At 43.3% G+C, this 17,812-nt stretch overlaps 1 protein-coding gene across 2 annotated transcripts; it reads right to left on the bottom strand.

Moving 5' to 3' along the window:
- Positions 1 to 7,030: 7,030 nt before the first annotated feature.
- On the bottom strand, positions 7,031 to 15,070 carry LOC140206953 (uncharacterized). 2 transcript variants are annotated; one of them, XM_072275248.1, is made up of 2 exons: positions 14,970 to 15,070; positions 7,031 to 11,639 (listed from the first exon to the last, which is right to left on the bottom strand). In XM_072275248.1, the coding sequence occupies exon 2, from the start codon at positions 11,253 to 11,255 to the stop codon at positions 9,891 to 9,893; it is 1,365 nt and encodes a 454-aa protein (XP_072131349.1). In that variant the 5' UTR covers positions 11,256 to 11,639; positions 14,970 to 15,070; the 3' UTR covers positions 7,031 to 9,890. The 2 variants fall into 2 exon arrangements, with proteins under 2 accessions (XP_072131349.1, XP_072131348.1); XM_072275247.1 differs by having other exon boundaries at positions 7,031 to 12,092; positions 14,970 to 15,026.
- Positions 15,071 to 17,812: the final 2,742 nt, after the last annotated feature.

Raw genomic sequence — 17,812 nt, 5'->3', positions numbered from 1 at the left:
GAGCCAATAATATCAAGCATCAAAATTTCTTTTTCAGATACATAAAGAGTAAAAGGGAGGCAAGAGCTGATACTGAACCGCTGGAAGATGATGCTGGCGAGTTAGTAATAGAGCAAAGAAATAGCAGCCAAATGTAATAAGTATTTTGTGTCAATCTTCACTGTGTAAAACACAAGCAGTATAAGACGATAAAATATAGGAGCAGAGTTAGGCCATTCAGCCCCATCGAGTCTGCTCCGCCGTTCTATCATGGCTGATCATTGTTCAGACTCAACCCCATGCACCTGCCTCCTTGATATATTCTGTACTGCCCTGACTGATCAGGCAATATTTCCCTGTACAGAAGCTATGCTGGCTTTGACTTATTTTATCATTAGTCCACTTGTAGCCCAAAACCTCATCTGTTATAATAGACTCCAACACTTTCCCAGCCACCGAGGTTAGTCTAACTGGACTATAATTTGCTTTCTTTTGCCTTCCTCCGTTTTCAAAGAGTGGATTGACATTTGCAATCTTCCTGTCCTCCAGGACCAGACCAGGATCAAGTGATTCTTGACAGGTCATGACCAATGCATCTGTTATCTCTTCAGCAACCTCTCTCAGGACTCTGGGATGTAGTCCATCTGGTCCAGGTGACTTATCCACTTTAAGAACCTGAGTTTGCCCAGCTCATTTTCCTTTGTAATAGCAATGGCACTCACTCCTCCTCCCTGACACTCACGGATCTCTGGCACACTGCTAGTGTCTTCCACAGAGAAGACGGAAGCAAAGTCCCTATCAAGTTCATCTACCATCTCTTCCCCATGTCTACCTCATGAGCATCACTTTCCAGCGGTCCAATATCAACTCTCGCCTCCCTTTCGCATTTTTATAACTAGTTTATATTATTGTCTAGTTTGCCCATATATTTTACCTTTAGCATTCTTATCTATTTTTCGTTGCCTGTTTTGGATTTTAAAAGCTACCCAATTATCTAACTTCCTACTCACTTTTGCTACCTTATATGCACTTTCCTTCACATTTATACAGTCCTTAACTTCCTTTGTCAGCCACAGTAGCCTAGCCCCGCTGTTTGAGAGCTACTTCATCGGGACACATCTATCCTGTACATTATGAACTATTCTCAGAAACGTCAGCCATTTCTGCTCTGGTATCATCCCCACGAGTATCCTTCTCCAATCCACCTGGGGAATCACCTCTCTCATGCCTCTGTAATTCCCTTTGTTCCATTGCAATACTACGCATGTGACCTATGCTTCTCCCTCAGAAATTGCAGTAGGAATTGAATCATATTATTGTCCCTGCCTTCTAATGGTTCCTTTACATTAACCTTCCTAATAAGATCTGGGTTATTACACAATACCCAATCAAAGATTGTAGTTCCCCGAGTAGGCTCAACCATCAGCAGCTCTAAAAAGCCCTTTCGTAGGAATTTGATACATTCCCTCTCTTCCGATCTGACACAAAGCTGACTTTCCCAATTGTCCTACAGATTGAAGTAACCCACTACAATTGTGTCATTAAATTTATTACATAAATGCCAACCATTTGGGAGTAACTGGGGCAGAAGTGAGGTTACATGCTTTTACCCAGGAGAGAAGGTGTTTCGGAAGCTGAAAGGCCTGAAGGTAGATAAGGCTCCTGGACAAGAACGTGAACACCCCGGGATTCAGAAAGAGATAGCTGAAGAGATTGTGAAGTTATTAGAGTTATAGAACACCACAACACAGGAAAATGCCATTCAGCCAATCTAGTCTGTGCCAAAGCATTAATCTGCCGAGTTCCAACAACTTCCACCTGGACCATAGCCCTCCATATCCTTCTCATCCATGGACCAAAGGAAACTTCTCTTAAAGGTTGAAATCATCCCTGCCACTTGCTCTGGCAGCTCGTTGCACACTGTCCCTGCCTCTGAATGAATAATTTCCCCCTTAGTTTTCTCTTAAAATGCATCAAGAATCACTAGATTTGGGAACGGTTCTGGTAGACTAGAAAGTACAAATGTCACTCCACTCTTTAAGAGAGGGAGGCAGAATAAAGGAGTTATAGGACAGTTCGGCTGACCACAGTGGTCAGGAAGGTGATAGTGTGTATTATGGGTGAGTTTTTTGGGTACTGTAGTTGGGGACGCCTGATGAAGTAGGGCAAACTCAGCAGGACTCCTTTGGAGGAAATTATGTCTGACAAATGTCTTGGAATACTTTGAGGAAATAACAGGCAGGATAGATAAAGCAGAGCCAGTGAATGTTGTTTTGCTTGGATCTTCAGATGATCTTTAACAAGGTACCCCATGATAGGCTCACTGAGAAAGTAAGGAGGCATGCTGTGCCTCAGGGATCTGTTCTGTGACCCCTACTCTTTTTATAAATGACCTGGATGAGGAAGTGGAGCGATGGGTTAGTAAATTTGCTGATGACACAAAGGTTGGGGGTGTTGTGAATAGTGTGGAGGCCTGTCAGAGGTTACATCGGACATTGATAGGGTGCAAAACTGGGCTGTAAAGTGGCAGATGGAGTTAACCCCAGATAAGTGTTTCTATGTACATTTTGGTAGGTCAAATATTATGGCAGAATATAGTATTAATGGTAAGACTCTTGGCAGTGTCGAGGATCAGAGGGACCTTGGGGTCCGAGTCTATAGGACACGCAAAGCTGCTACGCACGTTGACTCTGTGGTTAAAAAGGCATATGGTGCATTGGCCTTTATCAATCGTGGAATTGAGTTTAGGAGCTGAGAGGTAATGCTGCAGCTATATAGGACCCTGGTTAGGCCCCACTTGGAGTACTGAGCTCAGTTCTGGTTGCCTCACTACAGGAAGGATGTGGAAACCATAGAAAGGGTGCAGAGGAGATTTACAAGGATGTTGCCTGGATTGGGGAGCATGCTGTATGAGAATAGGTTGAGTGAACTCGGCCTCTTCTCCTTGGAGCGACGGAGGAGAGGTTACAGCGGGACTTTGATAGGATGCAAAACTTGGCTGAGAAGTGACAGATGGAGTTCAAGCTGGAGGATGAGAGGTGACCTGATAGGGGTGTACAAGATGATGAGAGGCATTGATCATGTGGATTGTCAGAGGCTTTTCCGAGGGCTGAAATTGCTATCACAAGAGTACACAGGTTTAAGGTGCTGGGGAGTAGGGACAGAGGAGATTGTCAGGGGTAAGTATTTTACTCAGAGAGTGGTGAGTGTGTGGAATGGGCTGCCGGCAATGGTGGTGGAAGCGGATATGAAAGGGTCTTTAAAGAGACTTTTGAATAGGTACAGGGAGCTGAGCAAATTAGAGGGCTATGGGTAAACCTAGGTAATTTTAAGGTAAGGACATGTTCGGCACAGCTTTGTGGGCTGAAGGGTCTGAATTGTGCTGTAGGTTTTCTATGTTTCTATGAACATACATTTTGTGTCAGTAACAGATTTGGAAATGTTGGATTTGGTCTCTCAGCCAAATGGCTGACACAGTTTGGGAACAACTGGACTCCGAGCACCGGTTCCTACAACACCGACTGGGACATCCTGCAGGCCCGGGAAGGGTCTGGTTATTCCTTGTATTTGAACACACAGAGACCAGGAACAGGAGCAGGCCTCTCGGCCCCTCCACACCGTCCTGTCATTCAATAAAACCTCGGACCGGTCCACCCGGGCCCCCAACGCGACTCCCATCCCCACTTTGCCCGGACCATTGGCCCCGCTTGCAGGGCAACAGTCTGCCGGTGTTTGCCCCCCAATGTGGTGAATCGCCACCACCGTGGGCTCAGACATTTCCACAGATGAGCCCCTCCTGTCCCCACCGGGACAAACATCCTGTCCGCCCCCTCTCTCACCGTCTTCATCCTCTCCCTCCCCGGGGAACCGGCATCAAACCGACGGGCCGAGCGGTCTCCTCCTACCTCTCAGCGATACATCAGACTCCGGCCGCAGGAGACGCTTCACAAACGCCTCAACTTCCCTCGGAGGGAAATGGAAATAAATCAGAAAGCGGACATTTACTTTCGGCTTTCTTCCACTTTAACGGGCAGTTCGCTCCTGCAGCAGAAGTCGGGGTAACGCCCTCTCGGCTGGTCCGCCTCCACTATTGGGTGTAACCAGTGATTGACATCGCTTCGCACCAATGGGAATAGCGCAGCTCTGCAATCAGTTCAATTCCTCTGTTGACTGTTCGGGGAGGGGGCGTGGCTCGTGCTGAGTAGCTCAGCCGTTAAACCGAAAAAGCTCGAGCACAGCAGCGCGTGTGTCACGTAAGGCACCGTGCTCGTGACAGCAGATGCAGATACGGGGAGACCATGGGTGACGTCAGGCGCGTGCAGGAGGGGCTGCTGTGTGACGTCACGTGAGGGGAAGCGCTTCAATTTTAAAACACCTTTTGTTGGGTCTGATCTGGAACAACAAAATTAAATTCGGGTTTCATCGGGAGCGGATCCGGTGTTGTGAGATGTGTCCGGCTGTGCCGTGTTGTTGGTGGAGTGGGCAGCGGGGTGTTTGTCTCCGGGCTCTCCTCAGCCCCGGTTTTCACTTTGCGACCGAGCCCGGGCCGTGGATCAATTCCTTGTGGTTCTGCAGGGGGTTTGGGGCGAAGGGACAGTCTGTCTGTCTGTCTGTCTGTGTGGGTCGGGGTTATGAGTGGGTCCCGGGACACATTAACTTGTAAACACCGGACCATCTGGTGAATTGGATCAGACAGCTTCGCTCGCCTGTCCTTTCAGGAAACAACAATTCTCTCTTCATATTAATGACTGTCTAAACTTGCTGTGAACAAGATTATGTGTTACAAGATTGTGAGTTACAGAGTCTAGGACAGCTGTCACCGTCATGGGCTGCGAGTGCAGACAGGGATTGGGGTGACTGAGCTGTGCATCAGAGAAGGACACGGGTTTGTACAGCCTCCTGTGGGGTAGAAATGTCCACACGGTGAATTCGGATCTGCTGGCACATCGGGACTCTGAAAGGGAAAGGGAATAGGGAAGGGGCTGAGCAGAGAGTTTTAACAGGGGTGGAGGGGTACAGGAGCTGTCTGATAGATCGTTTTAATTGTTTTTTATAATCTGACAGATGGTGACTGAGGAAGAAGCTTGTTGACGGAGGATACCCGGAGGCGAGCAGCTCAGATACGGAATCAGGAATTGAATTGAATTGACTTTATTTCTTATATCCATCAGGGGTAAAAATCTTCACATTACGTCTCCACCTAAATGTGCAACGTGCAATCATAGTAATTTATAACAGTTTATAATAAATAAAACAGACAATGTAATATAGAGGACACTCAAATCAGCGTGAGTTCATCAGTCTGACGGCCTGGTGGAAGAAGCTGTCCCGGAGCCTGTTGGTCATGGCTTTTATGTTGCGGTACCGCTTCCCGGATGGTATCAGGAGAGTGACAGTGATGTGATTTCCTGTGTCACGGGTACAGACATTCATCTCAAGTGAGGAGTTTGTGTGGAGATGCAGCTTCTCTGGAGGTGGAGGAAAGAGGACACACCAACAGGTGGAACCAGCTGTGGGAAGACATGGTTTGTCAGGTCTGATGATGAGCTGAATGTACCATAACCTTCAGACTGAATCAGAAAACCATTCTGAGGGTATTTGAAATGTCAGAAGCAGGGGAGATGTGATCACATGTGCAGAGGGCAGGGGTTGTGTCTCCATCAGACCCTCAGTGAGATGGTTCAAGTTATAATGTGCAGGGATGAAAGCACAGTGTTTGGGGCCGGATTTAATCACTGATTCTGACACAGTGAGAGGGTTAGTTTTGCCGTAAGGAGGAAACATTAATGGAGAAAGAGACAGGAACTTCATCAATTCTACACGGGTCCCATTTATCAGCACTTGGCTCTTAGCCGACTGTATCTCGGCAGTTTCTTTCTTTCTTTTCAAATCTTTTTATTATTATATTATTCAAAAATAACACGAGTACATCAAAGTAAGCGATACTTACAATGTCTCAAGGAAAAAAACATTATTTTCTAGATTGAAAAATTTTGTTGATATTAAATAGAAACCCTACTCAGCAGGAAAAAGTGGGGGGAAACCCCATTAGGTGTACAACCCGGAGCCATGCGTCATACAAAAAGCTTCTAAAAATAAACAGCAATCCGCCAGCAAGAAAAAAAAATATATACCAAAATTTACAATTAGATCGTGGAGGAAATCTACCAATTAACTCAAATGATAATAACGAGCAAATGAATCCCATCTTTTCTCAAAATCAAATAAAGGTTCAAAGGTTCGACTTCAAATTTTCTCCAAACTAAGACATAGCATCACTTGAGAGAACCATTGTGACAAAGTGGGAGCTGATGTATCCTTCCACTTCAACAAAATGGCCCTCCCAGCTATCAAAGTAACAAATGCAATAACATGTTGGTCAGATATAGAGAGACCACGGATATTTTGAGGAATTATTCCAAAAAGCACAGTTAATTTGTTAAGTTGTAAATTAATTTTAAGTGCTTTAGAAATTGTCAAAAAAACTGACTTCCAGAACTGTTCCTGTATAGAACAAGACCAAAACATGTGTGTCAGCATAGCTGTCTCGGTTTTACATCTATCACAATAACTATCAACATTAGGAAATATTTTAGACAGTCTCTCCTTCGTCAAAGGGTAACGATGTACAATTTTAAATTGAATAGTGAATGACGAGCGTATATTGAAGAAGAGTTCAGCTTCAGAATCCGTGTCCAATCCTTCGTCATAAGAGATAAATTGAGTTCCTTCTCCCAATCTTGTTTAATCTTAAATAAAGAACACTTATCCCATTGTAATAAAAAAAATATAATTTCTTCCAATAAACCCTTCGTCAAAGGGTTCATACTCATAATAATATCTAACAGGTCAGCCTCCAATACGCAAGGAAAATTATTTAAATATCTTTGTAAGAAATGTCTAACTTGAAGGTATTGTAAAAAGTGTGAGTATGAAAGATAATATTTATCAACTAATCGTTCAGAAGACACCAATCTATCTTCTTTAAAAAAACAAAAAAAAACCTTTATTTTTCCAAAGTAAAAAAATTGGATCACTCAAAGAAGGCTTAAAAAAGTAATTTTGATAAATTAAACTACAAAGTTTAAATTTTTTAAGATTAAAATTTTCAAAAATTGCAAAACTGGAGCCAAGTGTGTAATGAATGCTTAATCACAGGGTATGGAATTAAATTAACAACTTTAGCGAATTGTATAGGTAAAGCAACTCCTAATAATGAGGTTCAGTAAAACTGTTTCACAGCTTTCAATTCCAGGTCTACCCAAATTGGCCAATCATTCTTATCAACCCAATATAACCAAAAGGACATGTATCACACATTAACAGCCCAGTAATACATTCTTAAATTAGGCAAAGTGAGACCTCCATCCCTTTTCAACTTTTGTAAGTGACATTTACTAATTCTTGGTCTTTTATTATTCCAAATAAAAGTTAAAATAATAGAATCAATCTGATCAAAGAAACTTCTTAGTCAATAAAACAGGGATATTCTGAAATAAATATAAAAATTTGGGGAAAATCATCATTTTAACTATATGGATACGACTGACAAGTGAAAAGGTAAGTGGACTCCATCTATTAAATCAATACTTCATAGAGTCTACCAAAGGAACAAAATTGGCTTTATAAAGATCCTTATATTTTTTAGTGATTATAACACCTAAATATCTGAAAGAATCTGTGACTTTGAAAGGAATATTATCATTTATAGAGGCAGGTTCATTTAAAGGAAACTATTCACTTTTACTAACATTTATTTTATATCCTGAAAAATCTCCAAATTTATTGAATAATTTTAGCAAGGCAGGAATAGATTCTTTGGGATTAGATACATAAACCAATAAATAGTCAGCGTAAAGAGAAATCTTATGAATGGTCTCATTCACAAAAATCCCATGAATATTTTTAGCTTCACGAAGAGCAATACCAAGGGGTTCTAATATTAAAGTAAATAACAAAGGACTTGATGGACAACCTTGTCTTGTCCCCTGTGAAATCTGAAAAAAAGGAGACCTACAGTTGTTATTGACAACAGTAGCAATAGGAGCTTTATATATCGTTCCAAACCAATTATTAAAATTAACACCAAAGCCAAATTTCTCTGAAACATTAAAGAAATATTTCAACTCGATCAAATGCTTTTTCAGCATCCAAAGAGATGATGCATTGTGGAGTTTTAAAAGAGGATAAATATATAATGTTAAGTAGTCTCCGAACATTTGAAAAGGAAAAACGACCCTTTATAAAGCCTATTTGATCTTTAAAAATAATTTTACCCAAAATATTATCTAACCAATTGGCCATTATCTTTGACAGAATGTTAGCATCGACTTTCAATAATGAAATAGGTCTATATGAAGTACGGTCAGTAGGATCTTTATCCTTTTTAAGAATTAAAGAAATAGAAGCCTCATAGAAAGTAGAGGGTAAATCACCTTTCAAAACAGAATCCTTAGACATTTCCAACATATATCCGGAAAAAGCAATTTTCCAATTTTTTTATAAAATTCTACAGGACCCATCAAGTCCAGGGGCCTTACCAGATTGCATTGAAAAAATAGCTTTGTGAATTTCGGCTTCAGTAATTTGGGCATCAAGAGTCTGTACAGACAGAGCGGTCCCTGGCTTCGTATGCTATCATAGGTTGCTTGCCTTTTTTTTGGGGGGCTTTCAGGGAGGTGGGTGGGGTTAGAATTAGGAGTTTTTTTTTCCTCTTGGGTGGTTCTGGAGCATGGGTGTTTTCTATGTGGTTGTATTCTTCATCACCACCATTTTTGATCATCCCGTATTGGTATGTGCTCTGTGCAGGTATAAAGTATAATAAAATTATAATATGGTATTTAAACGGATTAATGTAATAAGTTGGAATGTTTGTGGTTGGAATCATCCTATTAAATGAAAAATAGACAAAACTATTAACTGATTCCAAACTGATATAATTTTTGCTCAAGAGACACATATCAGGGCAGGAGATCTAAATAGATTTTTTTTGGATGGTGGAGAGGTTTGCAGTTCCACTCTACTTCTCAGAGTAAAACTAAAGGCATGTCCATCTTTATTAAATCTAATATATTTATTCAAGAGGATATTGAGTCAGATTCGAATGGTAGATTTTTAATTGTCAAAGGAGTGATCTGTAACAGAAAAATTGTTTTGGTCAATCTGTATGGTCCTAACTTAGATGATCCTTCTTTTTTTAGAAAAGATATTTGCTTTACTGCCTGATTCAAATGAATATATGTGATAATGCGTGGGGATTTTAACTGTTGTTTAAATCCTATGATTGACAAGAGCTCAACCAATCAGCGACTTCCAACTCACTCTGTGTCACTTATTAACTCCTTTTTGATCAATTTTGGATTGATCGAATTATGGAGATATCTGCACCCCGGTAACAGAGAATATTCTTTCTTTTCACATGTTTACAAAAAATATTCGAGGATTGATTATATTATAATCAATCCCCGCTTCCTGCCTAGTGTTAAAAATTGTGAAAATGACGCTATTGCTATATCTGATCATGCACCTTTGAGTTTGTGTTTTGAATTTATGTCATTCTTGCCCGCTCAACATAGCACATGGCACATGTCTCAGACATTATTGCAAAACTCTGACTTTATTGGTTTTATTGAAACCCAGATAAAAGAATTCTTTCATTTTAATGATATAGTGGGTACGTCCAAATGAATTATATGGGATACATTTAAAGCATTTTTGCATGGCCAGATCATTTCTTATTCAGCTAAGCTTAAAAAACAGACTAAAGTAGAATTAGATAAGATTGGGCTGGGAGGCTATCACCACCTATATTAAGCTGCTAGCCTAAGCGAGAGTTACATATGTTCAGATAACTGAGTGAATTGCTTCCCACATTCAGAGCAGGTGAACAGCCTCATTCCAGCTCAATCAACTCAATGATGCACATAGGGTTGATTTGGCTGAGAGAATCTCTTCCCAAAGTCTGAGCAGGTGAACAGCCTCTCCCCAGTGTGAACTGACTGATGTCTCTGTAGGGAGGATGATTCAGAGAATCCCTGCCCACAGACTGAGCAGGTGAATGGCCACGGACACTCCCTGATGTGAACTGACTGGTGTCTCAGTAGGGAGGATGATTCAGTGAATCCCTTCCCACAGACTGAGCAGGTGAATGGCCACTCCCCGGTGTGAAGTGACTGGTGTTTCAGTAAGTGAGAAGACAAAGTGAATCCCTTCCCACAGTCTGAGCAGGTGAATGGCCTCTCTCCGTTGTGAACTCGCTCATGTACCTTCAGTTTAGATGACAAAGTGAATCCCTTCCCACAGTCTGAGCAGGTGAACGGCCTCTCTCCGGTATGTACTCGCTGATGTACCTTTAGTTCGGATGACTGCATGAATCCCTTCCCACAGTCTGAACAGGTGAACGGCCTCTCCCCAGTGTGAACTCTCTGATGTACCTTCAGTTGGGATGATGAATTGAATCCTTTCCCACAGTCTGAGCAGGTGAATGGCCTCTCCCCAGTGTGAACTCTGTGATGTACCTTCAGTTGGGATGAGCAAGTGAATCCCTTCCCACAGTCTGAGCAGGTGAACGGCCGCTCCCCAGTGTGAATTCTCTGGTGCTCTTGCAGGTTTGATGCCTGACTGAATCCCTTCCCACAGACTGAGCATGTGAACGGCCTCTCCCCAGTGTGAACTCTCTGGTGTACCTTCAGATTAGATAACCAAGTGAATCCCTTCCCACAGTCCGAGCAAACGAACGGCCGCTCCCTGGTGTGAACTCGCTGGTGTGCCATTAGGTCAGATGACCGAATGAATCCCTTCCCACAGCCTGAGCAGGTGAATGGCCTCTCTCCAGTGTGAACTCTCTGATGTTCCTTCAGCTGAGCTGATCGAGTGAATCCCTTCCCACACACTGAGCAGGTGAATGGCCTCTCTCCAGTGTGAACTGACTGGTGTGCTTGTAGGCTAGTCGACTCAGTGAATCCCTTCCCACAGTCGAAGCAGGTGAACGGTCTCTCTCCAGTGTGAACTCGCTGGTGTCTCTGTAGATTAGATGAAGAATTGAATCCCTTCCCACAGTCCAAGCAGATGAATGGCCTCTCTCCAGTGTGAACTCGCTGGTGAGTCAGTAGGGTGGATGACTGATTGAATCCCTTCCCACAGTCTGAGCAGGAGAACGGCCTCTCTCCAGTGTGAACTCTCTGATGTACCTTCAGTTTAGAAGAGCAAGTAAATCCCTTCCCACCTTCCGGGCAGGTGAATGGCCACTCGCCCGTGTGAACCCGCTGGTGAGCCATTTGGTCAGATGACCAAGTGAATCCTTCCCCACAAATTCAGCAGATGACCAGCCTCTGCCCAGTGTGAACTGACTGGTGTGTCCACAGGTGAGAAGACCCACCACAGAACAGGTGAATGGCCTTGTCCCAGTGTGAACTTGCTGATGTACCTTCATGAGATGACCTTGAATCCCCACAGTCTGAAAAGGTGAACGGCCTCTCCCCTGTGTAAACTGACAGGCATGCCAGTCGGTCAGATGATCGAGTGAATCCCTCACCACAGTTTGAGCAGGAAGGATGATCAAGTGAATCCCTTGCTCCACTTCTTATAAGCGTGGACAGAGACAGCAAAACTGGCGTGTTGTGTTCGAGATCCTCATAGATAAATTCCTTGTCGTTTTTAACCTGAAAAAAGATTTATAACATCCATCAGTGGGTGAAGGACAACATTTCAGATGAGATCACTTTAGTCACCAAGGTGTGATCTGCCATCACACTGTTTCTGTGAGATTCAACCCAAGTTGGAGAGAGAAATCATCTTCTATCTGGGCACAGTGCTGGTATCTGGAATGACCATCAAACTCTCTGATGCTCTTCCTGTCTCTATAGGAATGGGGCATTTCTGCCATCTCCAATCTGTGACCTGGCTCAGTTTGACTCTCTCCATTGGTATTATTCCCTGTTCCCACTGAGCTGCATGGGTGCCTGGCCCCACAGTAACTGAAACACTCTCACACAAATAGCCTTTGTTGACAGACGTGCAGCAGGGATTTTCTTTTATCTACTGTCAATGTAAAGTGCCGCAGTTTTAACGCCATGTAAACATTTCCTGCCCAGATGAATGGCTGGTCTTCACAGCTGTTAAAAGGAATTAAATGAACATTAGTATTATTTCTTGTGCTTGTCACAGAGTCACAGAAAAGTACAACACAGAAACAGGCACTTTGGCCCATCTAGTTTGTGTTGAACTATTTAACCTATCTACACCCATACCCCTACCATCCAGATACCAATACAAACCTCTTAAATGTTGAAATTGTGCTCACATGCACCAGTTGGGCTGTCTGCTCATTCCACACCTGGATGACTGCCTGTGTGAAGACGTTTACCTGCATGTTCCCCTTAATATTTCACCTTTCACCCTCAACCCATGGCCTCTGTTTGGAGTCCCACACCATCTCAGTGGAAAAAGCCAGCTTGCGCTTACCCCATCTATAACCCTCACAATTTTGATACACTTCCATCAAATCTCGCCTCAATCTTCTACATTCCAAGGAATAAAGCCCAGACCTGTTCAATCTCTCCTCATAACCCAAGTCCTCCAGACCTGGCAACATACTTGCGAATTTTCTCTGAACTCTTTCAACCTCTTTTACATCTTCCTGTAGGTTGCTGACCAAACTGCACACAATACTCCAAGTTAGTCCTCACCAATGTCTTGTACAACATCAACATAACATCCATCTCCTGTACTCAGTACTTTGGTTTATGAAGGCCAATGTGCCAAAATCTTTCTTTCTATCCCTATCAAACTGTGACACCACTATCAGTGAAATATAGACCTGTATTCCCAGACCCCTTTCTTCTACAACACTTCTCAGTGCCCTACCAGTCACTGTGCAATTCTAGGTCCTACTAAGGTGCAACACTTCACACTTGTGAGCATTAAATTCCATTTTCTGTTTCTCAACCCATTTTCCCAGCTGGTCTAGATCACACTGCAAGCCATGATAATCTTCCTCGCTGTCCACTACACCACCGATCTTGGTGTCATCCACAAATTTGCTGATCCAGTTAACCACACTATCATGCAGATTACTGATATAGATGACAAACAACAACAGATCCAACACTGATCCCTGTGGCACACCACTAGTCACAGGCCTCCGGTCAGAGAGGCAGCCATCTGCTACCACAGTCTGGCTTCTCCCAAAGACAGTGTATCATCCAATTTACTATCCCATCTTGAATGCTGAGTGACTGAACCTTCTTGACCAACCTCCCAGATGAGACTTTGTCAAGTGCCTTGCTAAAGTCCATGTGGACAACATCCACTGCCTTGCCTTCATCCACTTGCCTGATATCATCCTCGAGAGACTCTATAAGATTGGTTAGACATGACCTACCATGCACAAAACCATGCTGCCTATCTCTAATCAGAGCACATCTATCCAAATACTTATATATCCAGTTGCTGCACATATGTTCCAATAACTCTCCCACTACTGATGTCAAGCTCACTAACATAAAATTTTCTTGTTTACCTTTAGAGCCTTTCTTGAACAGCAGAACAACACTGGCTGTCCTCCAATCCTCCAGTACCTCACCTGTCACTAAGGATGATTTAAATATTTGTGCTTGGGCCCCAACAATTTTTGCACTTGTCTTCCGCAGCGTCCCAGGGAACAACTTGTCAGGCCCTGGGGATTTATCCATGGTAATTTGCCTTAAGACAACAAACACCTCCACATCTGTAATCTGTACAGGGTCCTTTCTAACTCTCACACAGTTTCGTGTGTCCTGCACCTTGGGTGCAATGCACCTCTCTTCATGACATATCTATCACTCCCTTCAACTCCTGGATGATCTGGAATTCATCCATTTCCAGCTCCAACTCCCGAACGTGCAGGGTTACAAGCTGCAGCTGGATGCACATCTTATAGGTGAGGGTGTCAAGGACACTGGAAGTCTCTCCAGCTTCCCACCAATGTCCCGTCTAATTTGTAATGACCGGTGTGCCAAAAAATCTTGCCTGTGCAATTTTTACCCATTGACAACAACATGTGCAAACTGAGCTTTAAATAGAGAGGTATTTATTTTAACAGCTAGCAAATGAGAACTCTGATGCCCTCTGGGTTTGATTGAGTTCATCTGCACTCTCACACAACCTATACAGCAGGCCTGTAGAGGGTTACGAAGGATTTTCTCGCCAGACCTTTTGCACACCGTCCATATCTGATTTGCTCGCTAAATGATGCTTTAAAAAGTCAGATTTCTAAAATCACTCCACTTCCTCGCACTTGCAAATTCTCCAGCAACTTTTGCATTGCCACAACACACACAGGTAACACCGGTTTCTATATTGTACATAAATATTTCCCCTGAACCCTCCCCCAGGGGACTGATGACCAATGAATATGAACGGAAGGGCAGGTCTCATTGGAGAATGGCACATTTGTGTGTGAAAGCTACTTGTTGATCAGGACAAAGGCGTTTGATATCATTATGTACCCAGAGAGAATGGGTCAAAACATGTTCCCACGGGTACAAAGGTCCAGAACAAGAGGAGGTAGAACAAGCAACACACACAAAATGCTGGAGGAGCTCAGCAGGACAGACAGCATTATGGAAAACAGTACTAGTGCTGAATTCCTCCAGCATTTTGTGTGTGTTGCTTGGATTTCCAATATCTGCAGGTTTTCTCGTTTGTGATTGAAGGCAGAACAGAGGTGTTTTTTTCTCAGCTGGTGATGTAAAAGATTTTGTTCCCTTTCTCCGAGTTCCCAATCCTTGCATTTAGACAGCTGGAGCTCAGCTCTGTCTGAGAGATCCATCGGTTCCCATTCCCTCATCAGCCGGAAGCTCCCCGGGGCCCATGTACGGATCGTGGGGCTGAGAGAGAGGGAAGAGAACAGGACTGTCCCGGGATTATGGTTCACGGTGTCCGGAGCTCACAGCAATTGTCCCGAATTCGGTGTTGAAAACCCCCACCCGCAGCCGGGGAATATCTCTTACCTGGAGCCGATTTCTCGAGGCCTTTGAGTACTGCGCGCATGCGCAATTTTCAGGAACAGACTGCAATTCAATCGGTGTTTCAGCGACAGTGAAGATTGTTGCGCAGAGCTTTCTGGGTCATCACGGAGCCATTAAAAGTTTCTGCAAGCACAGGTTCCATGTCCATACCTCAGGTTTTTTTGTGTGTAGAAAACTCAGCAGCTCTTTTAATGCAGAAAGCAGCTCCCATAAGCAATGCATAAACTATCAGCAAACTTTCCGCGTGTCTAATGCCAAAGTAGAACCTTGTTACAAATGCAGATATGAAACACAAGAGATTCTACTGTTGCTGGAAATGTAAACACACACACACACATAATGCTGGAAGAACTCCGCAGTTCAGGCACCAACTAAGCAGAGGAGTACACAATCTAGGCATGCTGAAGGGACTCGGCCTAAACGTTGCCTATTTACTCCTCTCCACATTTGCAGCCTGATCTGTTGATTTCCTCCAGTATTTTGCTGAAATTAACCACCTTTTTTTTCAATCAAACAGTTTCAAAATGTTTCTGATCTTTCATTTGTAGCCATATTCTGCTGGTTGGATTCCTCTTCCTCCTCGTCCTTGTAAACTCTTAATTCCCATCTCTTTCTGGAGCCCCAACACACTGATTCAAGCTGGTAACTCTTTGGTTTCTGACTCCACACAATCGAAGATTCATTTGCTCATCTGCTGTCAGACTTTAGAGGCGCATTTAAGCAAACCAGCTGTCTGAGGCACAGACCTTTGAAATGAGTGAAAATGACACAAAACTTTGAAAAGAGCAGGGAAGAAGGAGTTTAACCGCCTTAGACCAGAGCCCTGAAGAACGTTAAAACCACAGTGAGCTCATTGTGTTATTCAGCCTGGACAGAAGCATGCAGGAAATTCATGCAGGTGTATAGGATGATGAGAGGCATTGGTTGTGTGGATAGTCAGAGGCTTTTCCCAGGGCTGAAACGGCTAACACAAGGGGGCATAGGCTTAAGGTGTTTGGAGGTAGGTACAGAGGAGATGTCAGAGCTACGTTTTTTAAACAAAGTGTGGTGTGTGTGTGGAATGCACTGCCTGCGACGGTGATAGAGGCGGATACAACAAGGTCTTTTAAGAGACTCTTAAATAGGTACATGGAGATTAAGAAAATAGAGGCCTATGCGGTAGGGTAATTCTAGGCAGGTTCCAGAGTAAGTTACATGGTCGTGACATCATTTAGAGCCAAAGGATATGTCATGTGCTATAGATTTCTATGATTCTCTGAAATTCATGGAAAATCTCCTATCCCACGGAGTGGTGACTAGGTGCAACCTGTCATCACAGGGAGAGTGAGAGGGGAACAGCAGGGATAGATTTTGATATACTGATATGGAACAGAAACATGGACAGGGACCAGATGGGCCGAGAGGACTCTCTAGTGTACATTGTGAGTGGGGTAGAGACAGTAAGTACCTGAGACACGGGATTTGATATAGAACTGATTTATCTTTCACAGATCCACAATATTAAACATCAGTCTAGTTTAAGGCTAACATCAGCAGAACAGACTCCTCCAATGCTCAGTGACCAGGGTTCAGTCCTGGGTGCGATGAGCAGCCGCAAGAACTGCAGAACCTGACAGTAACAGTCCCTCATGAACCTGCAGCTGCCTTCAGTCACCATATTGGTGAAACATTTAACACAAAACCATGCATTTGAGAATTTAGACATTTCTATTTTTCTGAGCTTCTCATAAATGTGTACAGTTTAGTTAAGCTTTGCTCCAGAATTACCACACAATTAAAAGTTTATTACATTTTTTTTATTTTTAGTTTTGCACCACTTACGTAATTTAGCTATTTAATATGTATATTATAGTAATTCACAATTGTTAAAATCTATTGCTATGAATTAGGTTCTACTGCTGCCGCAGAGACAACGAATGTCATGACATTTGCCGGTGCTATTAAACCTGATTCTGATATTGATATGGGAGACCCCCCACCGGTCACCTGATCCCAGTTACCGCAGATTGTAATGCGAGATTGAAGCCTTTTCTACTTACCTGCATTCCTCAGAAATGACAATAGTTCAGATAAGTTTCCTTCTGCGGTTTCAAAACAGAAGCTCAGTCTGTCTAATATTTCCACACAATTAAAATGGGGAGGAATGCAGCAAGAATGTGCCGGTTATGAGGATCTTTGAGTACATGGCCTGTTTTTCCTTGCAGTCATGGGCAGAGCAGTAGCCATAAGAAGGCGTGAAGTATCGACAAGAAGCTCAGAGACCTCGGCCTTCACCCTGCCTTCTGTAGCTGGATCCTGGACATCCTGTCAGATCGCCGGCAGGTGGTAAGAGTGGGCTCCCTCACCTCTGTCTCTCTGACCCTTAGCACACATACCCCACAGGGTTGTCTCCTTGGCGCCCTCCTTTACTCTCTGTATTCCCATGATTTGCGTCGTCACCCACAGATCCAATCTGCTAATTAAATTCGCTGACGACACTACACTGATTGGCATAATCTCAAATAATAACGAGGCAGCCTACAGAGAAGAAGTCATCACCCCGACACAGTGGTATCAAGAAAACAACCTCTCCCTCAATGTCACAGAAACAAAGGAGCTGGTTGTGGACTCCAGGAGGAATGGAGACAGGGACCAAATTCAACATTTCCAAGTCTGTTATTGACACAAAATGCACATTTTAATATTGATCACGACACAATGTATTTTACATATTGTTAATAACATAAAACGTATTTATAGATTGTTACTGACAGAGAATCGTATAATTTGTGTTCCGTGTGTTATCTGAATGTACTTGCCTGTGATGCTGCCACAAGTCAGTGTTT

Source organism: Mobula birostris, chromosome 13 (genome assembly GCF_030028105.1).
Source record: "Mobula birostris isolate sMobBir1 chromosome 13, sMobBir1.hap1, whole genome shotgun sequence".
In the NCBI taxonomy this organism is placed as follows: domain Eukaryota; kingdom Metazoa; phylum Chordata; class Chondrichthyes; order Myliobatiformes; family Myliobatidae; genus Mobula; species Mobula birostris.
The sequence above is the reverse complement of the archived record's forward strand: the minus strand, read 5'-3'. Positions and strand labels throughout refer to the sequence as shown.

Coding starts and splice junctions, on each gene's coding strand:
- LOC140206953 (XM_072275248.1), bottom strand. CDS start 11,255: ATGGCTCACCAGCGGGTTCACACGGGCGAGTGGCCATTCACCTGCCCG.